Source organism: Nycticebus coucang, chromosome 9 (genome assembly GCF_027406575.1).
Source record: "Nycticebus coucang isolate mNycCou1 chromosome 9, mNycCou1.pri, whole genome shotgun sequence".
NCBI classification, from domain to species: domain Eukaryota; kingdom Metazoa; phylum Chordata; class Mammalia; order Primates; family Lorisidae; genus Nycticebus; species Nycticebus coucang.
In genome coordinates, this window is record NC_069788.1 from 29,477,245 (window position 1) to 29,503,963 (window position 26,719).

The 26,719-nt window shown below is 42.0% G+C and overlaps 1 protein-coding gene across 1 annotated transcript in view; it reads right to left on the reverse strand.

Annotated features, from left to right (window-relative positions):
• TFAP2D (transcription factor AP-2 delta) overlaps nucleotides 1–21,935 on the reverse strand; it is a 61,621-nt gene extending 39,686 nt beyond the window's left edge. Inside the window, exons 1-5 of the mRNA XM_053603006.1 lie at nucleotides 21,382–21,935; nucleotides 19,889–20,386; nucleotides 16,254–16,314; nucleotides 6,400–6,565; nucleotides 6,104–6,222 (exon numbers count right to left, since the gene is read on the reverse strand). Coding sequence (XP_053458981.1) covers nucleotides 6,104–6,222; nucleotides 6,400–6,565; nucleotides 16,254–16,314; nucleotides 19,889–20,386; nucleotides 21,382–21,420 — 883 coding nt within the window. The 5' untranslated portion in view covers nucleotides 21,421–21,935. The remainder of the gene's footprint in view (nucleotides 1–6,103; nucleotides 6,223–6,399; nucleotides 6,566–16,253; nucleotides 16,315–19,888; nucleotides 20,387–21,381) is intronic.
• Between the last annotated feature and the right edge of the window lie 4,784 nt (nucleotides 21,936–26,719).

The following is a 26,719-nucleotide window of genomic DNA, read 5'->3' on the forward strand; positions in this document are numbered from 1 at the left end:
AGATGCAATACCTGGGGATGGTTTCCTTTCTCTTGCTGATATATATTTACACTCTCCATTGTCTCATTCTGTTTAAACACACACACACAGAATTTGACCTCCTATCACAACAGAATGTAAGCCAAGGTATTTATTTGTAAGCTGTGCTTTCACAAACCCAGGCATTGCCAACATACCGAGGAAACATTGCACTCAGCTAAGCAGAAGTTCCTTCTATCAATACTCTACAATGTCAGCTATCCTGAAAAAATCACAGGTGAGGACAGAGTGATGGATGGGAATGACTAGGTCATTGACTCCTTATTTTTGCAAATATTGTTCTGAAATCAAATACAAAGGAGGCAGCTAGAGAAGCCACCAATTGAAAAATAACAAACATATAGCAAGGGTGTTAGAACTGAACAATAATATTGGCTAAGTTTTTTTTTAATGTTTCCAGAGACAGAATTATTTCCACTTCTAGAAGAGTCTGGAATTATCCCCATGTCTCCTCAAGATTAGTGCATTGGACTAAGCAAATTTAAGCCATCACATTTTTTTTTTTTTTATTATTGTTGTGGATTCATTGAGGGTACAATAAGCCAGGTTACACTGATTGCATTTGTTAGGTAAAGTCCCTCTTGCAATCATGTCTTGCCCCCAGAAGGTGTGGCATGCACCAAGGCCCTGCCCCCTGATCTCTCTCTGATATAGAACCTACAATGGACAAAGGAGAAACCACAGTAATATAATTAACAAGGAGAAATGAAAAAAAGGGGCTCATATTGAAGTGAGGTACAGAATTGGACCTAATCTTAGCCATACATTTAAACCTTAGATGAAGACATGGGAGTAAAAAGGGAGTAAGATTTGCTTTCATGGGACTCAATTAAAATATTTCTATCTCATTCTAGGTTAAATATATGTATGTTATATACACTCCAAAAAAGCCCTACTTCAAATACGTATATATATTCCTTACTATAATTTTATTTTTCAAACAACATTATCAGTTGTTTATTTTTCAAACAACTTTATCAGTCTTAAGTTCTTCATCCTATTGGTTACTAGGTACAATAATACTTGTAACAGAAAAGTTGTGATCTCTTGAAATATATTTTAAATTTACATTAAAAATTTCCGTTAACACAATAATTAAGAAAATGCCGTGAAGGCTATGTTAACCAATTTGATGAAAACATTTTAAATTATATATGAAACCAGCACATTGTACCCCACTCCTTATTTTTGCAAATATTGTTCTGAAATCAAATACAAAGGAGGCAGCTAGAGAAGCCACCAATTGAAAAATAACAAACATATAGCAAGGGTGTTAGAACTGAACAATAATATTGGCTAAGTTTTTTTTTAATGTTTCCAGAGACAGAATTATTTCCACTTCTAGAAGAGTCTGGAATTATCCCCATGTCTCCTCAAGATTAGTGCATTGGACTAAGCAAATTTAAGCCATCACATTTTTTTTTTTTTTATTATTGTTGTGGATTCATTGAGGGTACAATAAGCCAGGTTACACTGATTGCATTTGTTAGGTAAAGTCCCTCTTGCAATCATGTCTTGCCCCCAGAAGGTGTGGCATGCACCAAGGCCCTGCCCCCTGATCTCTCTCTGATATAGAACCTACAATGGACAAAGGAGAAACCACAGTAATATAATTAACAAGGAGAAATGAAAAAAAGGGGCTCATATTGAAGTGAGGTACAGAATTGGACCTAATCTTAGCCATACATTTAAACCTTAGATGAAGACATGGGAGTAAAAAGGGAGTAAGATTTGCTTTCATGGGACTCAATTAAAATATTTCTATCTCATTCTAGGTTAAATATATGTATGTTATATACACTCCAAAAAAGCCCTACTTCAAATACGTATATATATTCCTTACTATAATTTTATTTTTCAAACAACATTATCAGTTGTTTATTTTTCAAACAACTTTATCAGTCTTAAGTTCTTCATCCTATTGGTTACTAGGTACAATAATACTTGTAACAGAAAAGTTGTGATCTCTTGAAATATATTTTAAATTTACATTAAAAATTTCCGTTAACACAATAATTAAGAAAATGCCGTGAAGGCTATGTTAACCAATTTGATGAAAACATTTTAAATTATATATGAAACCAGCACATTGTACCCCACGATTGCATTAATGTACACAGCTATGATTTAATAAAAAAAAATTTCTGTTTTATAAATCCCTCAAATACTCTCTAAAAATAATGACTCTGATATAGGGACTTGAAAATGACGCTAGAAGCTATTAGTAAAGTGACTTTGTTTAAAAGGAATATAGTAAAATGAGTTTTAAAATTATTTTTAAAAAATTTTTGAGAATCCAAAGCAAACATAGAAAACTAAGAATATCATGACGAAACCTGTCATATCAGTGACAAGAGTTGTTTTTGAAAAACAAATAATTGCTACTTTGAATTGACACCATAAGGCATTTTACTTGCTGTTCATTGATTGGACCTTTACAAAGATTATGTCGTCTCTGCATGGAAATCCCCTTAGGGTCCCCCCACACAATTCCTTCATTGGTATTTGTATAAAAATGTCGATGATGGCAAGTCTGTATTCAAATCTTCCCCCAGAAAGAGGTAGAGGCAAGTTTGTAAAGTCATACAAGTTTGACCTTCACGAGATTTATCTTTAAGTCAAGTCTATGAAGAATAAAGTCAACTGGATGTTTTCTCTCTTGTACTCAATACAATACCAAAATAAACACCAGTAATATACAGGCCTTCACAATGTCTAAGAAACTACAAAGATAGTCATGGCTGGTGACTATGTTTCAGGAAGCAGTTTCCAGAGAGAATAAAGAGGAACTAAATTACTAGCTCTTGGTGATTTAAATGAATGCATGCGTTAATACAGAAAATCCAGGAGATAAAGAGGAGATGTCAGTAAAGAAAAAAAAAAATCATGAAAAATAGTAGCATTCTTTCCAAGAAAACTATAGATTTATACAAAAACTGATAGACAATTTTAGATGACTAGGAATCTAGTTTTAGAATTTCTGGAAAAATAATCTAAAATGTTGCTGATTTTTGCAAAAATATTTGATTGAGGGGGGAAAAATATTACCAAAAGATATGATCAATTCAAGAGTCTATGAACACCAAACAGTAAATATGGTGAAGTTTATACAGAGCAAAACTGTATAAAAAGAACAAACATCAGACACATATTTGCTCAAAAAGAATCAAGGTTCCAGATACAGTGTCGTGAAGCATAATCTGTTTACTTTGGGGTCATGTGCTCAGTGTAGAACATGGCATCTTGCGACCCAGAAAGGAGTCATCAGCTGTTGCCAGCAACCCAACTGAAATGTGGTACTAAAAATAGAAAGGAGAGTCAGTCATCATGATGAGGTCACTTTTATTGTCAGCTCAGGATTATAATGAAGCCTCTTTCAATTTAGATGGAATGTCCTGCTTCATCAAATATGAGGTTCTCCTCACATCCCAGGACAACATGTAGTTTTTTAAAACCATGAATCATGACTCATGACTCAGCAGTGAGTTTTGAAATAAATTTGGTGGGCTTATAATGAGTACTTTAAAAGAACACAAAAATATCGAACATTGCACATGGTAAAAAAACTTTAAAAATTATGTGTGTGAGAGTGAGTTTGAGGGTCAAAATAGGTAGGGAGTTGAGGGATGCAGAAAGTTCCTTTGTCCCCCAACATTTATGCTACAGTTGCATCAAAGTGCCTAAAATTCAACAGTAAAAGATTTATTTCTCTATATTAAGAAGATTTGGGGGATTTCAAAAGCATCCAGTTAAGACAAGATGTAGCTGGGGAGAATAAAATCTTTAAGTTTCATCAGCCAAGGCTAATAGTTACCTGCAAGCAGAGGCCGAATGAACAGAACAAGGAAAGGTGTGCTGAAGAGCAGATGGAAGGGCTTCAGAGGTCGCCTTAGCATTTCATGTATTTTCCCTGTCCCCTTTCTGTTAGTACAGATTAGTGACTTCCACACATGATACCCTAGTGCAGCGGTTCTCAACCTGTGGGTTGCGACCCACAGGACCTGTGTTAAAGTGTCGCGGCATCAGGAAGGTTGAGAACCACTGCCCTAGTGCTCTTGGCTACCATGAAAATCAATAAGAGGGATTATGAACATACACTTTAATAGCTTTTCCATTTCTATTGGCCAGTATTTTCATAAACACTATGGAGAAAAAAATCTTTCTGGAGGTCTTTAATTTTCATAACAGTTACCAATTTTGTGAGAATTTATAGTCAATCTATTCTGGGTAGTAGAAAGGACCTGAGGGAAATTTATACCAATGATACTTAAAATCCTTACACATCAGAATCACCTGAGCAGTTTGCAAGACTCTAGATGTGTGGGCCATACTCCCATATTGGATTTCAATCGGTCCAGAGCTGGGGCCCAAGCACTTTCTAAAAAACCTTCTCCATCGATTCTACTGTGCAGTTAGGTTTGAGAACCATGCAAGTCCATACATATGATTCTTGAATTCCCTCTATTATAACATGAACAAGTGTTTTATTATGTTTTTAGACAACTACAACTTCACCAGCGTTTTTATTCAACATGAGCAGGAATTGGTCTCCCTTTAGAATCAATTAGTCAATTTTTCTACCTTGCTCTACCCCCTAGAATACCCCATGGGGCTATCATAGGTCAAATTCCTCTACCATATGCCAGCCTTCCGTATCAGCACACATAGGCAAACATAGCATAAAACCTATAAGACAGTAACAATAACACTTATTAAATGTTGTTTGCCAGTAATATTATTGTGGTTGTTATTATCTTTACACATTAGAGAACAAAGATTACTGTTAAGAGAAAAATCATCAAAGCAGTTTTGCCAAGGTGAATGTCAAAAGCATACACCTTCTCAATGTTATGCAGTAAATGCTATATAGTGATAACATAGAAAAATGCTAGTAGATGCTTTATTTTATGCTTCACTCACCACTTCTAACAGTGCCATATAGACAAGTAATGGATGGAAGAAAAGTGTCATAGGTGTGTTCATGTGACGTTTGGCCAAAAAGGCCCCTGCCTTTCATTTTTAAAAAAATAGCATTCTGAATTATGGAAGAAATTTCCTTTGGCATTCAAAATCTTCCCCATATTTTTTTTTTTTTGTAGAGACAGAGTGTCACTTTATGGCCCTCAGTAGAGTGCTGTGCCACAGCTCACAGCAACCTCCAACTCCTGGGCTTAGGCGATTTTCTTGCCTCAGCCTCCCGAGTAGCTGGGACTACAGGCACACACCACAACACCTGGCTATTTTGTTATTGCAGTTTGTCCGGGGCCGGATTTGAACCCGCCACCCTCGGTATATCGGGCCAGCGGCCTACCCACTGAGCCACAGGCACCACCCACCCACAAAGTTTTTTTTTTTAAGTCTCCAATAATACCTCTCTTTAAAAGATTGAACAAAAACGTGTAAAGTTCTCCTTATAGAAGAAACAAAGTGGAAAAGGAAAGTTGGAAAAAAAAAATCACTTCTGGGAATATACATCTACTTCTCTTCTACTGATTAATCTTAATGTCTTTCTGACTCAGCTCAATCACCCAGAAAGCCAAGGAACTTCAATGTGCTTTAAGAGATGTTTACCAAGATTAATACAACGTGATTTCAGACTCAGTGTCATGCTTAGGCTTCTGTGAACTCTTCATAAAGGATCATTGATCTTGCAGATCATATTTTACTGACTATAATGAGTTAAGCCAGATTTACCTAAACTTTAAAATAAACAATAATAAAAATGACAATAGCACAGCTAGTTTTTCCTGTGACTGTTATCGAGGTAATACTGGAAGAAGTACTTAAATGTGCCATTGTCTTCTCCCCTATCGTGCCAAGATTAGCAAATTTAATATTAAATATTAAATATTAAATATTTTATGAATTATTTAAGTGTTAGCCTAAATCTAATTTAATCATCGTTGTCAAGATTAACCAGGAATGTTAACTGTGTTGTTTTACACACAGTGTAAAACAGAATTTACAGTATGGAAAAAAAAATGAAATAGTATAATGCGACAGACCTGAATTTCAAAGAATTTCCAACCTTCCAGAATTACTTTACTGAATTGAAAAGCCATACCTTCAACTAAGGAAGTGAGCAGGGTGACATTGGCCGCTTTCCGTCTTCCTGCTGGCAAGTTTAAGCCAAGCCTATCCAATTTCTCTCTCAGGCAGCGGCCCCCATTCTTGGATTTTGCTCTGTCCAAAAACAAATAAAAACTAGGTTTTGAAATTTCACATTCTGATAAAAATTACGAGAAGACTCAACCATGTGGAGAATGCAACATCAGACGGAGGACATAAGGGCTGAGGGTCGAGGGTGTGGTGTCAGGACAGTTAACATACACACAGTGCCAGAAAACACCTCTGTCTTACCTTCTCAAAATGCCTCCCAAGAGTGAAGCATTGAGGCACTCAGGGGGTGAGAGTCGCCTCTTTACCTCAGCAATGGTCACCTTGTATTTGGAAGTAGAACTGAGAAGGGACAAGCGGCCGGGAACAGAGCAAAACAAGTCTGTGGGGTTAACCACACAGGTACCACCTTGGGGGATAAAAGCATATACCATGTTAGTGACAGGAAGAGAAGGTAACCACATGAGAGGCTGTCAACATCACGAGACTATTCTGGATCCAGGAATACATGATAAGCATTGTACTTATACGTCACCCAGATCATCTCAGAGAGCTGCTCTGAATATGTCCTTTCAAATACTACTCATGGTTGTACCTTCTCAGTATCACATATAAAATGTTGGGGGTATAATTGTGATTTTAGAGAAAATTGGCATCCTACACTGGCTTACCAGTGTTTGACATCTTCCACAGCAAGAAATTAATTAAAAACCTGAATTCCAATGCCACAAAGGGTAGGTATTATTTATTCATGGTTGTGTGTCTATATATACACACAGATACACATAAACACACACACACAATAGATAGAAATGTTTTATCCACCACTGTCTTTTCCAAAATATTGATAAAAACTTCTATCTCCTTTCCTTCATTCATCTACCATCTTAAGGTACCACAGTCACTCAATCCCACATACCACAAAAGGCATTTGCCCATTTCCAGAAATTTCCAACATATACAGGTGTCAATAGGTCGTGTACTATAAGCCAGCCCTGAGTATCAGCACACATGAACAAACACAGCACAGGAACTAGAACACAGTAACAGAAACACTTAATAAATGTTAGTTGTCCATAATATTGTTGTAATTATTATTATTAGGGAGTAAAGAAAGATAGCTAACTGTTAATACCAAAATCACCAATGCAATTTGCCATGCTAGGATTCCTGGAACAGAAGCTTTCTGTCTCCAAGGTCCAGCAAGCCCCTGGAGCTTCAGTCATTTCCAGGAACCACAATGCACATTTTCTGTCCTCACACAACCGAATGAGAACTGAAGCAGTCTTGAAGACACAAGTGTGACAATCTCCAGGGAAAGTTTCCTGCTGCCCAATTCCTCATCCACTGAAAAAAGTCCTGAGCTGATGTCCACCCTGGTAACATGATGACTGTGATCTTGGGATCAAAGGCTGCCTCCTCATGCATTGAGCAATCTGAAGGCAGAATTTTTAGGGTTCAGTGACAAATTCAAATTCAAAGCTGGCTTTTCTGAGCATGCATTTGATTTCTTCTGTTAGCAGCAATCTTAAGACCCATCTCTATAAAAGGGTCAAGAGGGGAAAGCACGGATAAGAGAAGACATATGGGCAGATGAATGTTGACCAAAGTATTTTTTACTCTAAGTATGGGGAACATCTGTATGTCCTATGAACTTAACAGAAGTGTAAAATCTCAGGCTCAGCCCTAGACATTCCGAGCTAGAATATGCATTTTAACATGATTTCTAGATGATTCATGTCCTCATTAAAGTTTGGGAAGAACTGGAGTAGGACTCACCACTTGCACCTCAAGTGGCTCTTACTCTCCTTGACTAAGCAGCACGAGTGAAATGTTGCATGGGTGTGGAGTTTTTGGTGTTCGGATTTTGGTGTGCTTCCTGGGGATCTTGGTGGAAAAAAACCTGGGAGAACATTTAAAAAGGCAAAGGAACCCCAGATCTGGGGAGGAGAGGCAAGGGGAGAACAAGCTAACCTCACTCCGCTCTTAACAATGTCTTTAACCCCTGTACTCTCTGAAATTCCCACTGCTTATTTATGTGGGTCACTGCAAAAGTTTTGAGACAGACTGTGTTAGGTCCATCATTTCACTTCCAAGAAACACAGTTGACAGAATCCTTTCTGATTCATCCATGCAAGTTTCAACCTGCTTGGCTTATTGCTGTTAGTGGGAGGGCTTCATTTATTTCCATTAACACAGATTTAACATTTCTTGATTATTCATGAATATCAAAACTTTTGTACTGACTCATATCGTCAACCCAAGTTTCCCCTAAAAATACTAGAGACCAAAGTCTTTCTCTGTAAGCATTCACAGGCTAAATGCTTCAAAGCCCTCTCAGAATAGGACAGAAGAGAGTGGGAGTGTCAGGGCAGCCAACTGTCTCCAGCCTCAAACTTGGTTCCTATACAATTGGCCACAATCCCCATGGCAGTGCCTGGAAACCTGCCCTGAAATCCAAGAGATCATAATCTCAATTGTCAAATTAAAATCTATTTCTTGGATTCAAACTTACAGCCAATACCATGAAAACTTGGAAAACTATGCAAACATTTGATTAAGGAGCTAGAAACACAAATTCTCCTGTATTTTCCCGCTATGCATTTCCAGAGAGTTTTAAATCAAAACATAATAACAATAACAAAAATATTTTCCCAAATTCTTGGACCTGAGGCTACCATTTCACTTTTGTTCATGCTTTCACTTTGTATTGATTGATGCAAAATACATTTTAAAAATAGGCTCTTAAATGAATTCTCAAAAGTTGTGATGAACATGAAAGCAAGATACGTATGAATGAGTCTTGGTTTCAGAGTAACTGATTACTTTAGGATATATGTCAATCTGAAACAAAAATGTTAAACAAACGAATGTCTATATCCAATAGCTCTCTTCCAAAAACAGGCCTCTACTCACAAGTCACTATGAATCATAAGCAAATTTATATTCTTACATAAACCACCCTCTCTTGCACACCAGCAAGAATGCGATTGAGGACATGGGAATCTTACCCAATTGGTTCCAAGTTTACTATGAGTAAGAGAAGAGAATGTTTGCGTATACTGTATTTGGGGGTGTTTTTAGCAGGGGCTGCTAAGGGAAGGGAATGACATAATTTTAGACTTCTCCTATCTTCACTAATCTTCAATGTGTTCGAAACATAATTCAGAGAGATTCAGAAGATTATTGTTTTTGTTTTATAAAAGAAGGAGTTAAATCATGCTCTCTCCCATTAGGAAAACGGCCCCTCTTAGGCAAAGCAAACCCCCAGTATCGAAAATGAGCTGCTCCCAGGGAAGCCACTAAATCCATGTGCTAACTTCCTGGGCCCCTGGGTCTCTCCTACGCCCAGGTTGGGTTTTGGCTTATGCTCAAATAGGCATTTATTAGGTAAGTTATACTGGCAGCATATTAAGAGTAAGCCTTATGCACACACAAATCACACAAATTGCCTGAAGGATTTATTTTGTATTCAAGATTAGCCATCAACTCTAGGGTTTTTTATTTTTTATGTCACAGCATCTTTAAAGGGAATTTCTGTTGCTTTGATAGTTGGCATTGTTGCAGCCTTGGGGAACTCTCTCATTCTGGCTAAAGATTTGGCAACTTGTGGAGTTTACAGCAACATGGGGAACCTGCTATCTTTCTTCTCAATGGTTTTTTTGGGGGATGTAGAAAAAATTAACAGGTCAGTATACCTAGAATTCTGCATTTGGAATGAAGGTACCAAAGAGACGGGACTTCTTTAAGGGACTAGACTACAGATGGTAATAATGAAATCACAAGGAAGGAAAGTCATGAAACAGAGGACCACATCAAGCAATGTCCAGTAGCCATCCCAGTGTTACCAGTCGAAGTTGCTCATGGTGCTTGTGCTGCGTGTCAGCTCTTATTGAAATTGTGAGATATTCATTCTAGATCTGGCTCCCCAATTCAGAATGGCTTTGATGCCACAGCCGGGGTAATCTTGCAGAACTTCTCCAAGAGTTCATCTTTTTCCATGCATAGTTCATAGAAGCAATACCTCCATGAAGGTATTTTCAAAGTTGGAGTTAGGATTTTTTTAGTTCCAGTGATGCTGCAAATTCTGATGGGTAGCTATGGTAACAGTGTTAGAAACCAGGATTTACTCAAGCCTCTTGTCTAGGACAGGATTTCATAAAAGGAACAACTTTATAATAGCTACAAGAAGAAGTCAACTGGAGACTTCCTATGAGTGTGACAAAACCAGGCACACAGATGCACACAGATGCAGGTCCTTAGTGGCCATACACACAGCCTCAACCATGGCTGGGGCTGCATTCTTCTTGGTGGAGCCGGGGACTTCTGGCCTGTGCCTGTAGGCACAGTGTTGGGTCGTGGAAAGAGTACGGGGCTACAGGTAAGAACTTGGCAAGCTGGAGACCCATGCAACCTTGGGTGAGGAATTCTCTAAGCCTCAGTCTGTCCATCCGAAAAATGAAATTGCTCACACCTGCTCTACTTATCTCCCCAAGTTGTGAGGAGGTGCAAGGGGAAATGGCTGCACAGCGCGCTCATCAACCTGAGTAAAAGCCAGCAGACCACGTCTGGGGTGAAAGCTGCGAAGCGGGACAAGACAGTTATCCCCAGTTTATACTGCAAATGGCTGGGAAAGACAAGCACTGAGGCCTGGGCAAGCTCTTCCTCTTCTTACCCCACGCTATTAGGTCAGAGGAAACAGCCGAGGCTGTTTCTAAGGAGCTGAGGCTCCCAGGGCTTCCCTAAATCTGCCTCTGCGCCGCCCTCCCTCTAGAACACACCTGGCTGCGGCTCGATGCCCTGCGCGCGCTGCAGGTGCGATCAATACTTCCTGGCGGGCTTCCCGCGCGGCCGCTGCGCGCAGCCTCTCCAAAGCCAGCGCCGCCCCACTCGTCGCCGCGTCGGTGTTGACATAATTAGACCAAATCTTGAGAGCAAAATAAATGTTCTGTTCGCCTTACAGCCAAACAGATGTTTACAATTCAAATGAAAGAAATACAAACGGCAGGGATTTTTCTTCTCCCCTTCTTCATCTCCAGTGATCGCTCGTTTTTTCTGACACATTAAAAATGTGTAAGCGATTACAAGAGTTTCCTGTCCCTGTTTGTTCTAAGGTTGCATTTCTGCGAGGTGCGGGTGTAAACTGGGTGGGTAGAATTACTCTCCGCTGCTTCCCCTCTAGCCTCTCGCCCTTCCTAATCCTTCTCCCCCATGTCATCCGCCACCCGCGGCTGCAGATACTAAGCGTAATCAAATAGCAAAGGCGTGCGCGCTTAATTGCAATCCAGTAGGCCTTTGATGATTTGTCAGCAGCGGACGGTGCTGTTTGGGGGAAGGGTACACACCATCACAGGTATAACTGGATCACCAGGGCTGAAGGAGCTCCTCCCGGAGCAGATTCCAGGCAGAACAAAAGAAAGGGAGGTCTGTTCCAGGAGACCCGCTAGTTTAACGCAGTGGTGGGTGGGTAACAGTGTGTATGGGGGGAATTAATCCCCATTTCTCAATGCAAGAGAGGTTTGACTTTTGATGATTTTCAAAGCCCTAAGAAATCAGAGAGAAGGCAGTGGGCTACGGGAAGCAGTCTCCCCTTCTCTGACCGTCCCCCCACGCCCCGAAGATTCCAAACAGACCAAGCCTCTAGATTAAGGAGCATGGATTTCAAATCTGCGTGATCTGTATTTGGGAACCAAGGCAGGTGAGGACCCAGGTGTACTTTTAGCTCCATTTTCACTACAATGGATAAGCCATAGCCATGAGTTTTGGCCAGTTCCGGTAGAGAGAGATTCCCGGGTAGCCACTCTCGACTGCAGGGGCGGCGACAAAGGAAGAGAAACAAGGCTTCCCATCCTCCTCCAATCTAACTTCTTCCAGGAGCAGCTGAAGAGCGAACCGGGTCCAAGGCTCAGGGCCTGGTAACACCCGCAGCAGAAACAAAAAAAAAAAGTGCATCCTGGTTGCACAAGCAGCCTGAGGGCCGCCGTCAGGGCAGCAAAAGGGAAGGCGGTCAAGTCCACCTACATGTTCTTAACAGAACGGGCAATTGAAGCTAAGGGTCCTTCTCAAGGAATTTTTTTTTTTTAAAGAAATTAAATCAGATCTGACAGTATTTTTAGCGAACATAAAAGCCTCCACCTTGGTGTGCTAGTCACCTCTAAGCGATCTGATAAACTCTAGCTCTCTTAAAACGTGCAAAGTTCAGGTCATATTAATTCCCCCAAAATGTTTTGATTCAAAGTAGTTTGTATTTTTTGTAGCCACGGGCAATCGGGAAAGAGCTCCTGCCTGCCGGTGGCCGGGTCGCTCCCTCTCCCCGTGGCCCAGAGGCTATAGCTGTATTTAAGCTTCTGAAATTAGCCTGGGGCTGCAAGGCAGAATGATCACAAAGAGAAACAAGGGCGCTTCCTCTCTTCACTTTTTCATTTTTTCCTCTCCCCCCTCACCTTTTTTTTTTTTTTTTCAGTTTTCCATCCGATTTCATAAAAGAGACCAGGGCCAAAATGTCACTTTTTCACCCGCATTTGGAAAAGCTAGGTCTTCTCATCCCACTTCCATTCTCCTCTGAAGGCTACACCCTCCTCCCCAATTCTGCCCCTACCCTTGAACTCAGTCTGGATCTGTTCATGGTTATCTTCATCATCATCATCGCCGTCGTCACCAACATTGTTCCCGTGGTATTAAATACCCAGAGAAAGAAATGAAAGGGGCTGTTCCCTGACAGAGGGGAGGGGGCAGGAGGGAGCCTCAGAAGATTCACGGGGAAAAGAAGAGTGGGTTTTCCTTCCTTTTCTTTTCTTTCTTTTTTTTTTTTTAATGATTAAAAACACAGACGACTCCTGTAAATAGAAGCCTCATTTCTTCAAGAGACGTCTTTTGAAACCCAGTATCTGAATATTCAACGAAGGCAAAGCTCCACTCTGTACGTACAACATTAATATGATCTCTGCAGAATTTGCTACTCAGTAATATTAACATATCAAAGCCGACGCCCCAGGCGAAAGAAGCTATCGATACGCAAGCACAGGGTAAAGTAAAGATTATTGGTTCTGATGGTTGGAGTGGCGGAGCTGCGGGCAAAATCGCGCACACCATTAACGGAGAGTGAGCGCGAGGGGACCTGCGCCTCCAAGGCAGTGGCAAATATTTTATTTAGGTGGTAATTACCTCGCTGCTGTTCCCTCCACCATGCATTCTTTGGCTATCAGGCCTTCATTACAGGCAAAAACAAGTAATTGCACCTTAATAGAGTGAGTCGAGACTGTGATATCTTGCTCTTTACAAGTGAAAAGCGGCCAAAGGGAAAAAAAATACCTGAGACCCCCACCCCACCCGTTCACACCATTGCAAACCAAGACAGGCTCCCTAAGAAGGCATAGAGGTGTGTGTCTTTCTTCAAGAAGGACGTTTTGGAGGGAAGGGGGCCTTTGGAAGGGAAATCTATTTATTTCCTCCCACAGTAAATTTTGGAAATTTATCCAAGAATTTATCAGAAGAGAGAAAATGGTGAAAATATATGCTTTTCAAGAAATGATGTTTTATGTGGAGACTGGAATAGAAACATTCTTATCCAAGCTGTTAGACAATATTGGTTTACATGAGGTATGGCTGTATAGCAGTGTGTTTGAGTTAAGGTCCTCCGGATTTTTGATAAACAAAGTTGATCTGAGTTATTGGTATCAGGGGTCCTGTGCACTGCCCTGACTGTAGAGAAAAGAGGCTTCCCTTAGCATTTCTTTGAAAACAGGAAGGCTGGGATGGGAACTAGGCAGCTCTGCAGAACATACCCCTCCTTTTAAGACAACACTTCCTTGCTATCTACTTGTAAATTGTCAAGAACATTGATTGTTTCAGACACACTCCCTTCTCTCCAGGGCTCAACTAGGTTAACTGATTTTGTTTTCTTTCTCTGATAGGTGAAACAGAATAAACTCAGCTGCTAAATTCTGAATTCCTTCCAAGTGGGGGGATTGGAGTTTAGTCAAAGGATGCAAGCATAAACCCCAAGTTACTATTCCCTTTCTCTTTAAAGCTAAGCTATTCTCCTATGAGATCCATATTTGGTTTAAAATAGCACATTCAGTGATGATTTGTTGGTGAAACGAATGGGCCCCGAATTCTATAAGAACAATAAAGCACCTCTTAAGGGAGGCTATTTTTGTAGCCCCAAGAAAGTAAAACCACCTCTTGCACCTTGTAGACACCTAAGAGTTTTGGTTTTTCTTGAAGGGATAGGATGACAAGATGGAAGGGTGTCCCCTCACTCTTCACCCAGAAATTCAACGATCCCATCGCTGCCTCCTCTCCAGCTTCTGTCCTTGGCCTCAAATAATTTCCACCCTCTGGCAGCTACTGTATGCTCAAGTGCAATTTCAAAGCATTTGAGAATGTGATTTTGGTTCGAAAGTGAATGCAAAAACCACAGTGGCTGGAGCCGGGCTTTGGGAGGAGCCGGCTCCGGTCCCTAATCAGTGGCGCTGTCCTTCAGCACCACAGACGTCTCTGTGCGCCTGGCTGGCTCTGCCTCCCCTTTTGGTTTTACAAGCCCCATACAAACCCTGATCCGCGTCTCTCACCTGGTCCGCTTTCCTCTGTGTATTTTTGTTATTGTTGTTGTTTACCTCCTCCAACTGTGTGTGTATTTTATTTCAATATTCACCAGTCTTGGGCCTATTTTGTTATTTCAATATGGCTGAGCATTAGCTGGGCTGGCAAACTTAATATTGCTCATTTGAAAAATCTTTCTGAAGCAATACCCGTGGTTGTTTACTTCTTTTTCTTTTAAAAAAAAAAAACTACACTTTAAATCTCCGCCAGGTAAATAACAGAGTTGAACAGCTCTTTTATGTTTTGACCTATTTTAAATGTAATGTAAACTCCAAAACCACAATGACAATAGCCAAATTCCAAAAGGAAAGCATCCTTTGTTTTCCTTCCTCCTCAACTTACATGGAGTTTCACTTTGGACATCAGGTTAAGAAATCTCCAGTTTAGACACGGAGTAATTCACTGCTTTCTACCAGTATATGACTCTCTCCAGTAAAGCAAAATTTTTGAGAAACTTTGAAAGGGATGGGGAGGAAATGCAGGACATTTTTTTATATCATCAGAAGTGACTCAGTTTTTAGTGGTTAGGTTACTAAAGACAACTGCGGCCCTGGAGCAGGAATTAGTCTTGGTGAATAGGCCACGTCCTATTAATTCATATAAAGTTGGGATAACAGCTGGTCCCTCTTGCTTGCATGCTCCTTGGGTTACTCAGCTTGCTAGGAAAATAAACTTCAGAGGCTCTGGATACAGTTAAGTGGGGAAGCCAACAAAATCTGCCCTGCCTTGAGGCCCTGAGAATGTCATAGTTCAAAACCTTTTGTCAAAATGAAGCATATGAGATGCAGCCCCCTTTAGCCCCTGAACTAAACAGCTCTCTTCTTTCCTCTTGCCTTCCCTCCCCTTCCAATTCCATGGGTAACTCTGGATTCAGATGTTTTCCTCAACAGATGGGAACAAGAAAGCTTTATCCAGTACAGTTAACACCACCTCCTCCTCCCACCCTCTCTTGAAGAAAGAAATGTTCTGGACATTTAGAAAAATTAGGGCAGCTACAATATTGGTGTTTCATTAGCCTTTCCTAAAGCCTCAATGATCTAGCCTTTCACAGAATCTCTCAAAGCCTCAAGCAGCTAACACCATCACCTCAAACACCCAGACTGTGGCTGGCACATTTAGGGCTAAAAGAGACCCAAAATTGTGCTTGAGGATGTAGTATTGATGTTGGGGGAAAGGGGTGTGAGAAGCTTCCCCCCTCCCCTTTTCCTTTCCTTTTTTCTTTTTTGTCTTTAACTTTGATTCTGTCGCTGTTCTGTGAGGAGCAGCAAATGTCTCCCATCACAAGTCTTTGGGGGCATAGCCTGGGTTCAAGCCTCAATGGAAGAAGGGAGACTTTTTAATGTAAGTATGCTTGTGTGGGACTAGAATAATTCACTAAGAATAATTGTTTTCTTAATCATCAGAGGGATCTGATGTTTAAAAGCACCACTAGATCTTCAAAACAATGTAACAGATAAAAGAAGAATGTTTAGGATCGACGCGTTGTTACTTACCTCTTCTTATCACTCCACCTTGGCCATTGAGAACAAGCCCACACTGGGCTTCCACAGAGCCCTTAATAAAAAATAAAATAAATACAATCACTCAAATAGATACTGATAGGTATGACCACATGGGTGAAGTCTTTTAAATTGGCCCATCCCTGAGCCTCATCTCAGTAGACATTTTAAAGCAAACATTGAGCTGAAGAAAGCTTGTCACCAAACACAATTTCAAGAAAAAAAAAATCTCAAGAAAAACCACAATCTAAAAGTTGCATAGATCTTAAGGTATGCATTTTACATCACCACACAATATTATACTTCAAAGTGCCTGAGAGTCTTTCATCTTGGCATAAGAGAATGAGAAGGCCTTTGAGTCCCCATCAAGGCACACAGCATATATACAGAGGGTGTATACTCAACACTTTCTGAGTGGAGCAAATTACACCTAGAGTGTCTTAGTCTGGGAGTGTGGGTTTCTTGGGGGCTCAGAGGAGCTATTTCATATGCAGGATTGAAGATATCTTCTGGAGGTTCTCTTATACCCCAAATGTAGGAACATCCTATATGCTACCTCAAATGGGCCTTATGAAGGAAATATCTTTGGGTTCACTCACTGGAGATCTTCAAGCTCCTAATAGATTGAGGAATCATTTGAACTGGAAAGGTAGAAAGGATTGACTGATTTTTGGTTAAGAAAAATCAAAATTTCTCTCTGTGTCTGTCCTTTTTTTTTTTTTTTTGAATCGAAATGTGTTAAAAGCTCATTTTCCTTGACAAACAAACGAGGTATTGGACATGAAAGAGGCCTTGAAGGGTGTTAACCTACCCAACAGCCCGTGAAGAGTTAAGTAAATGCGGAGAGAGTCGGTGCATAATAAAAACCCACTTTACAAAACAACCTTTACAACCCTGGCTCCCTTTCGCCTCCCCATTTTCACCATATTGAGGCAGGCCTGCAAGACCCCCCTTTTCAACCTACTCACGAGCTCTTTCTTATTTTAAATGTTCTGCCTTAAAGTGATTATCAAATCAATATGAAAAAAAAAAACTTGGAGACTGAGCATAAATTAAAGCGGTGATGGGAAAAGGTGTGACAGTTTCCTTTGTTGGCCATAGCAAATCTTTTTAGGGGACTCAAAGATGGAACTGAAGCCACAAGACTGTTTGCATCTGTTAGGCAGACTTAGACCGCCCTCCAAACCATTGGACTTTCACTTAAAATTCTGTGCAGGGAAAAGTATATTTACATTTGTTGCATTTGAAATGAGGCATATGCTGATGAATGTTTTAAAAAGAAAGAAATAAAAGGAGAGAGACGGGTTTCTCCCACACCCTCCCTCCCCATTTCTCGTTTTAAAAGTAGCTATGACTCTTTCTTTTTCATTTTGTCAACTTGATCCAAGAAGAGTAGAGGAAAATAACTTGCTAGATTTATGAACTTGCTACATAACATTCATAGATAGGTAGTTAAACATATAAATATGGATACAGATTATGACATAAGCACGTATGTGTATATCTATGGAAAGATAAATGCAGATATCATACACCAACTCTGCTTCCTCTAGTATCTTGAAGCGTTTCCCTCAGTACAAGTGATATTGCCTCCGAATGAGTAATAAAAAGGGAAAAGGGAGAACAAGTATGTAAAAAAAGAGATGAAGAAAAGGTTTCAAAATATCTGAAATGTAGATGGTAAAGGGCCTCAAACCTCTCCAAGGGATTGAACCACTTTCCCTCCCGCTCTCTGGCGCACCATTAATGTGTTTATTTTCTTAGAAAAAACAAATCTTGGTCCTTTCACTTAACAAACTTTTCCCCTCATAAGTAAAACATGTTGTTTGGTCGGATGACATTGCATAAATGACCAGTTGAATGGCACTAAGTTGAAAATTGGATAAACTACGGTGTCCTTTTGCATGGGATTCGCTCTTTGTCTGGTGCTTGCAAATGTTCTAATCCCCTCTTTTGAAAAATGCCCGGCTTTGTGCCTAGCACAGAAAAAAAATTTGTTCAGATACAAAAAAATCAGCAGCAGACGCGGCTATTAAAAGGAGTAAATAGGTTTTAGTTGAGCTAAGCATTGAATAGCAGATTTTTTTCCCCCTTGAGACATAAGGGGATCCTTGTGAAAAATGTAAAAATGCCCTGAGCATATAAAATTATTTTGTGAATATAAATTTAGAAAGTCAAGGTTTATGGATCCAAATCTTTTTTCTTCTTCACTGATCTTGCAGCTATGGCTCTTTGTGGGAACTGTAAGGGCTTTCACTTTAATTTAAAAATAATCCCTTGCTCAGAGGTAAATGAGGGGGAAAGATTTTCTGTGCGCAACAAGGGATCTCTCACGTCTCCAACTTGTGCTCTTGGGATATCTCTCCATTTCTTGCGGAGAGTGTTCAGAAGGTGGCCAGCTTTGTGCAGACTGAAAAAGTAGGGAGTGTCAGCTAGAGCTGAACTTTCAGCTAAAAAGAAATACAAACTTGGGTCTTTTGAATGATTTAACTGGACATTTGTGGGTTCATTTGTTTGAAATGTACCTATGACAATACAATTGCATAATTATAAATTCTATTGTTGGCAAACAATGTGCAAAAATGTACTAAGAAAAAGCAAAAGAGAGATCATTTGACTGAGCGACGTCCTCTTCACGGTCTGAATCCCTTTCTTCTTTCTATCCTTAGTTCTTTCCTTCCCTCCCTTACTCCTTTTCTCTCTTATTTCCTTCTTCCTTCTTTCTTTCCTTCCTTCCTTCCCTCCCATCTTTCACTTTCCTTTTCTCTTTCTTTTTTCTCCCTCTTTGGCTTCCTTTATGTCCTCATTTCTATCTTTTTAAGAGTTGCATCTTATGTAAAATGTAATGATCTTAAGATAAAAATATAAAGTTGTGAATCCTTCAGCTGGGTTGGGGTTTGCATGCACATCCTGCAGAGAGAATTAAACTCAATTCTAACCCTGGCGAAACGCGTTGTGCAGATTCTTTCATTGGGGTGGATTTTTGAGGCTTCCAAATGCTATTCTTTATTTTCCATAGCAATCAAATATATCTGGTGAAGCTTTTACTCAAGCTCAGGGTTACACAATTTTCTAATAAGAAACCAGGCCCCCCAATTATTAAGTAAGATGCCCACAAGTTCAATTTGGGAAAAACGCCTGGGAGGCGTGGGTAGATCCTGTAAAGTACAGAGACCGAGGGTGCGATTGGCCATCAACTTATCGAGTCTAACTCTGAGTCCAGTTGGCTCAAGGGCAGCCTCCCGGACCTCCCCCACCGCATCCCCTCAGGGTCAAATAAAGTCCTTTCACAAAAGACTTCCTAGAAGACAAACCTACGGTGGGGGTCGCAGCTGGCCGGTCGCCAGCACGTCCAGGTGAAGTGCCTGGATCCAAAGAGAGGGACAGCACGGAAATACTCCTCCCTAATTGTTTTGATAACTTTTCATAAGTGGTGTGCGTGCGTGCGTGTGTGTGTGTGTGTGTGTGTGTGTGTGTGTGTGTGTGGTGGGGAAAAGGGAGGGGGAGGAGGGAGAGAAAGAGAGAGAGAGAGAAGATGGCTTACAGTCAGAGCATTAAAGCATTAATGGAGCGGGAGGGGGTGGGCACAGAAGGGAGGGAGCAGACAAATTCTCTGCTTGCTTATTTACCTGCAAGTCGTCTGCTCCCGCGGCGGCCAGCCCCAGGCTGGGCCCTGGCAGGAGCCTTTGATCTGGGTGCATTCCATACTGAGAGCCATGGCTCATGAGGGACAGGTCGTGCCGACGGTAGGCATCGAGGCAGCCCAGCTCCCGCCTCTGCTCGTCCAGGCAGGACGACTTGAGCGCCCGCGCATTGTGCAGGTTAATAAAGTCGGTGGGCTCCCCGTGGTGGATCTGCTGGTAGTACTGCTGCGAGTGGTGGAGCGAGTTCAGAGAGTAGGCGTCGGGGGTGACGGCCGGGTGGCTGTGCTGAAACTCGTAATGGAAGGACTGGTGGTGGAGCGGGGTGTACTGGTGGTTAGTGGAGAAGTAGGGGGACGCAAACTCGGTGCCGGTGGTGGAGTAAGTTAAAGGGGAGGAGGAGGAATAGGCGACAGTGGAATTGGCTACGGACTCCAGGCAGCCAAGCTGCATCAAACGGTAGCTGTTTGATCCGTCGTGACGTATCTGGAAGGAAGAGGGGGAAAAGGGAGAACAGAAAAACTTGAGGTTTGTCATTTTGCAACCAAGGCGCCTCTCTCCGAGAGCCAGAAGCGTTCTCTGGCAATCCAAGGAGAGCGAGCGCGCAAGGCTCCGGCGGCGCCGAAGCCAAAGCCGGGACTCAGCGCCTTCGCCAGGGAGCCTTTGCGAACAGGCGAACTGGGGGTGGGCGGCCTCGTCCTCACAGTCGAGAGAGCGGAAAAAAATCCCCCACCCTATATAGGTGCGGGTGACACCACGCACACACGCACACACACGCGCGCACACACACACGGAGCCCCTGCCCAACTTATGCAAGGAGCTGGGCTTTGGGAGCCAGGTTTGCAACTGACTCCGGGGCCGCGGGAGCAGAGGCGCGGGTCCACTCGCAGAGAGCGCCGGCCCGCGCCTTCCCTCGGCATCCAGACTTAGCCCTGAAATTCCGCTCCTGGCCATGCCGAGATCGGCCCGGCCTGCTCAAAATCATTACCCACATATTAAAAAAAAAAATCCAGTCTGTGCAAATCTTTCAATTTGTTCATCCTTAGCCATTTGGGGGAGGGAATACAACCCCCCCTTGCTGCTTCCCTTGCCTTGAATAAGCCCATTCCAAAAGGAGTGCGTTGTTCCCCACCCCCTTGTCCACCTACTACCCCCCCCACCAGTCCCTTTTCTTTGCCTTTCAGAGAATCTTTTTCCCCATCTCTATCTCTTTCTCCTCACCCCCCCCTTTATTATTAGGATTATGTTTTCCCGCTCATTATGGCAAATGTTTCTTAACGTGGCAGAGAGTTGCTCTCCCTGGCGACAGATGTCATAACGAACTTTCTCCCCTTTCCTTCCTTAACTTCCCCCAAAAGCCAGATTATAATTAAACATAACGGTCCAATATAGATTAGAGACAGGGGAAGCTGCCACCGCCGCCGCCACCGCTGCCGCCGCCACACACACGCGCGCTCAAAAAAAAAAAAAAGTAATAATACCTCGGCATCGTGGACCAGTCCCGGAAAGGTAGTTGACATGTTGGGTTTCTCCGAAAGCTTACGATGCAATTTCCCCCTCCAAAAAAAGAATCGGGAAAAAAATCCAAACTTCTTGTATTTTCCAATTTTTTTTTTAAGGAAAAAAAATGTTCTATAGATAGAGCTCTAAATTGTAATGGTTTTGCCCGGATCAGATAGCTCCTTGCCTCGTACCCACTTAAAAACCTGTAGGAACAAAATTTTCCCTCTGCACAAAAGCAGCTCCCTGGAACAGATTTTGTACTTGCTGAGTATTTCTTTGGCTGATGTCGTAGGTCCCTTGGTAATATAGAAGTTTTGAAAATTAAGCATCAGCACTGGGAACTGGGAGGACAATAGGCAGAAGAGATTTATCCCAGGAGACAAGGAATAAATATTGTATCTTCGCCTAATAAGGAACTGGAGGTTCTTTCAACATTTTTATCCATTTTTTCCAACCTTTATCATGCTTTTCTATACCGACTGAGGTGGGGACTCATCTCTGTGGAGAGCAATTGCACACATTTTATTGTGAATAGAGAGATGGAGCCCCCATGTACGTATATTAGGGATAGAACTATATATTAATTAAAGCTTCCTTTTATATGGGTAAGTGTTCATTCCTATTGGTTCCACTCCCTGGGTGCTGAAAGCTGCTTTTTCCAACAACCATCCGAATCAATTTTGCCCAGACTGGGGGGGTGTCTGCCTTTGCCTAAGTGGAAACAATGCTGCTCTTTCCATATTTACATCGAATTTAGGTTCTTTCTCCCTTCTGGAAAGGCAAAACCAGGTGGTGGCTTACACTTTTCAGCAGCTTTTAAAATAAATAACGTGGTGATGGACAGTCTGGAGTTGCTCTCCTAAAGCAACTGTCTAACTGGCAGTGTATTTAGAAAAAAGGCAATAAAGATGTGTGACAAGATTCTACATTTAGGTAAAATGTTGTCTTTCCCTCCCCAGCCCGGCCCGTTTCCCCCCTCTTTTGTGTTTTTCTTCTTCCCTTTTGGAAACAGTGCTTGTAAGGGTGTGTATGTGTGTGTGTGGGGGGTTTGCAGTGGAGGCATAGCCCATTTAGCAATGACACTAGGTATTTGAACACCCTTACCCCAAAATAACCCTTAAATGCTTGGAAGTTGAATTTTACAAAGAGAGGGCAGGAAGGAGGCAGTGCACACCTATCTCCGTCTCTGCGGTGGATTTCTTGACTTTCAAACAGTTTTTGAGCTTTACTTCGTTCAAAATTCAGCTTCCCCCACTAAGTCATCTAGTGCCCGGAGGGGGTGGCGGTGGCTACAAACCCGCAACACTGAGGCTTTGCAACATCTACTGTATCTCATAGGAAGGAACTGGCTGGCCCCACAGACTCATCTCCGAGGTAGAAGGGGTAATTCAGTCTTAATTGCCATTTCATTTGGTTAGCTTTTAAGTGTTTAAGCTGAGAAGGTGTCTTAATAATAAGCCGCAGGCAAACAGGCATGTGGCTTTTTTTTTAGGTCGGGGTTTGGGAGGGTTTATTAGGATCTGCTCATGCAGGCTAACTGGGGCTGTCACTCAGCGCTCTTTGCTTTACACAAATGGACAAAGGCACACGACAAGAATTGAAATGCATTGTCTGCAGTGGAGATCCTCGAGGTTTCAGCCCCACACAGGGTCAGTAGCCAGCACTTGCTCTCTGTTTCAAGGTGCGCCAGCGCCCTCCTCCACTTCTTCAAACCCCATATTTTGGTCTAATGAAGTCAAGAGGCTGATATCCCAATGAAGACAAAAAGGAAGAATGTCCAGCTTGATCTTTAATGAAAGTGGTAAAAGGAGTGCCAGTGGCACTGAGGGGCTGACTCCCCAAATGCTTGCAGTGAGTCTTTGTTTGCCAAGTCTGAGGCAGGGCCTGCATAGCTTACCTATTTATTTCCACAGAGGAAATAAACAACCTAACTCCCTATAGGATCTAGGGCCTGCCCCCAGGAACACCTGTCCCTGAAAAAGTACAAATCTCCCCCCTCCCCGAGAAGAACAGGCAAGGCTCATAGTTTATCTTGGAAATGGCCAGATGAGCTTTTCCTGGCAAGTGATAGTTGGTTTCCTGGGTTAGTCCCAGTAAAATGGAAAAGGATAGGCCCTTCTCAGACAAGCTGTAACCTCCCTGCAACCCCCTACTGTCAGATACATCTTCATTGAAGGTGAAGGGACTTCTCTTTGCGGCTTAAGTCCAGGCAGCAGACGCAAAACCCACTCCCCTGGGAACAAACAGGAGGCTCCAGAAGAAGTGGCTGGCTGCTCTGCCGGCTGTCCCAGTGTGTTTGGTCCACATGTTTCTCCCTGTCTGGGAGAAGAGCCACACGCAGCTCCCTGCACTAGGAAGACGTAACCTTATGTTTCTGAGTAATGAGCTCAGCCTCAAGCTGAGTGCAACCCTCAGAATAATCTCCGGTTGCCTGCCCCTGTGCACAGATCAGAACATCACCCCGTAACTGGAAATTCTATCCTATCCCATCCACTATCCCCACCCTATTTCCTCAGTGACTTTAGGTACCTAAACAAAGATCAACTAGAGTTTCATTCACTATGTTTCTTTGAATTCCTGTGGAGTTGGAGGAAACTAAAGATTGCGAAGAAAGAGGGGGAAAAAAACACCTTTTATTTGTACTCATGTGAAGATGAAGGAGGAAGGATAAAATGCACCTCTTTTAGTTTGGAGATCTCCTTTGCTAGGGCCCTCAATTCCTTTGGAAAACCTTCCTTTTACCCCATGTCCTGGTTTCGCCCACTAGCCTCTGAACTGTACAGAAACACTACTTGACCAACTGCTCCCTCCTGCCTCATCCCAACTTAAAATTAAATTAAAAAGCTGTTTCTTCCTAAAAGAAAAGTGGGGGAAATCGTCTGTGCCATATGCACATACTGGTCAGCGCTCCCTTCCATCTGCTCTGGGGTTGCTCAGCGCCACTTTTCTAAAGAAACTCATTGAGGCAGGTGTGTGGTGTGGTGTGTGTGTGTGTGTGTGTGTGTGTGTGTGTGTGTGTGTGTGTGTGATGTGCACGTGGAATTTGTTTCTGTCAGGCAGACACCCCCCCACCCCAGCTTCCACCTTCCATCCAATTAATAGTCCTGAGCAATTAATAAGTATCTTCCTGTTTTACCCAAAGACTGGCCTTTTCAGGAAAGTTAATTCCTCTTTTTCTGGTTTTCTTCTTTCCTGGAGAGGGATTTGCTACACATTCTCCAGTGGATGGCATAGTTGAATTAACTGGACATAATGCTTTGGAGATAAGGTAGACTACTGTCTAGGGTCCCTTCCATCAGGAAACCCACAATACATTTTCCAGCCTTAGCCAGAGGCCAATCAGGTACATGCCCAGTTAAAAATAGCCCTTAAAAGCATGGAAATGTGCCCAGTTGGGACCCTGGAACCTGGGGAGGTTCTCCCTCAGCACCCATCACTTCCATTCTTCCTTCTGGTTCTATGCTTCACACTCCAGAAGGGATTGTCCTACCATAATTGCTTTAGGAATCTGCAAAGAAATATTTATACATACCATTATTATCTTGGCAAGGATCCGTACCTGGAAGAGAATTTTGGGGAGTTGCAGGTCCATTTATGAGCTTCTGTACTAGTACCATACAAGTCATTCCAGCTTTTACTCAATCTCAAACATCTCCATTAAGTCTGCCACCCACTGTGTGAACAATTACAAACCAATTTGTGACTATCAATAGCTTTTACAAACATGTATTTCTTCAGGTTTTTTTCTACTTAGAGTTTCCTTTCTTGTTGTGAATTGATTTTATGTATTTACTTTTTGCCTGAAACGACTTATCCCACAAAATTGCCTGTATAATACTAAGTGAAGTAAAGTAAGGATTGTAGTAATTTGAGCATTTTGGACCAAAAATCTTTCCTTTGATATATGTAAACACATGAATCAACACTCCCTATCTCTCTTCCTCCTTTTCTCTCTTTCTCTCTCTCTCTCCTTCCTTCCTTCCTTCCTTCCTTCCTTCCTTCCTTCCTTCCTTCCTTCCTTCCTTCCTTCCTTCCTTCCTTCCTTCCTTCCTTCCTTCCTTCCTTCCTTTTTAGGGGAAGGTAGAGAGGACATTGACTCCATTCAACTTATTGCTTTAAGCAAGAGTTTGTGTACATTGTCTAACAATGAAATTTAGTTTGTTTTACTCCAGTGGGGCATGCAGCTCCATAACCAAACATAAATTTGCACAATAGAAAACAATTTCTATGGTCACAAAGACCTTGGTCTTGAAAGAATAGTGGAGCACTGGAGGACCCAATATGGTAGGCAATATTCATTCCATTAAGCAAAAGGAGAGATATAGATCTGAAAATCAGCACCTGTCTTTACTGATTCCAGCCTCTTTCCTTTCACTCATTATTTTGTACTAATATGAAGAGCAGAGGTACATTTAGAGAATCCAGTTTAGCCAAAGGACTTCTGTGTCCTCATTAGGAGTGTTCTGGTTCTGCCTGTTGTCATGCACCTTTCCACCCCTTTCAGAATCTACAGACCTCTGAATCCTGGAAAGGCTTCCAAGAGGTGATGAGCTTAAGGTCTTCTAGAGCTAACTACAGAAGGAGCTGTCAGGGCCCTCTTGGGGGGAGGCCCTGAGTTTCAGAAGTCACTCAGGATGTTACTGACCGAGAAATGACATCTTCTGGTCCAGGAACCTACTGTGGTGTGATTCTTCTCATCTCCCAACCTTTCTCCGTCCCAGCTGCGGTTAGTGGGTGGGGGCAATATTTCAGGTGGTCCAAAGAAAAATAGTATTCCAATCCCCTAGATCGTTCATTTTTCTTCATTAGACAAGATGAGGACAAGAGTGTTCCAAACACTGAAGCAGTTCTGGGCAGGAGCCAAAAATCTAAAACTTGATCTAGTTACGTGGGTCACAATATTTGGGGAGAAAGGGCCTGACCACGCAGGCGCACCAGGTTCCTTCTCCCTCCTAACGAATTGCTCGCTTGCCTTTCTTTCTGACTCGGAGTCTCTTTTCAAAAGGTCCTTTTCCTTTTTCTAGTTATCATATATGATAAGTCTTAACAAATTATCAAGTAACCAAATCTGATACCTCTTCTCCTTTGTCTTGCTATTCCTCTCCTAGTCCACTGACCCCCATCACACCACTTCCCGTGATACAAGGACACGCGGAGTAAAACGTTCCCTGATTGCAAAGGAGAAAAAGCAGACCATTTAAGAGGAAAAAAATAACCTCTAGAATATTTAGGGAAAATTAAAATTTCTGACAGATTCTTCAGTTTAAGGGCTGTCATTGATTTTTTAAAACTCCTCTTTCTGTCTGTCTGTCTCTC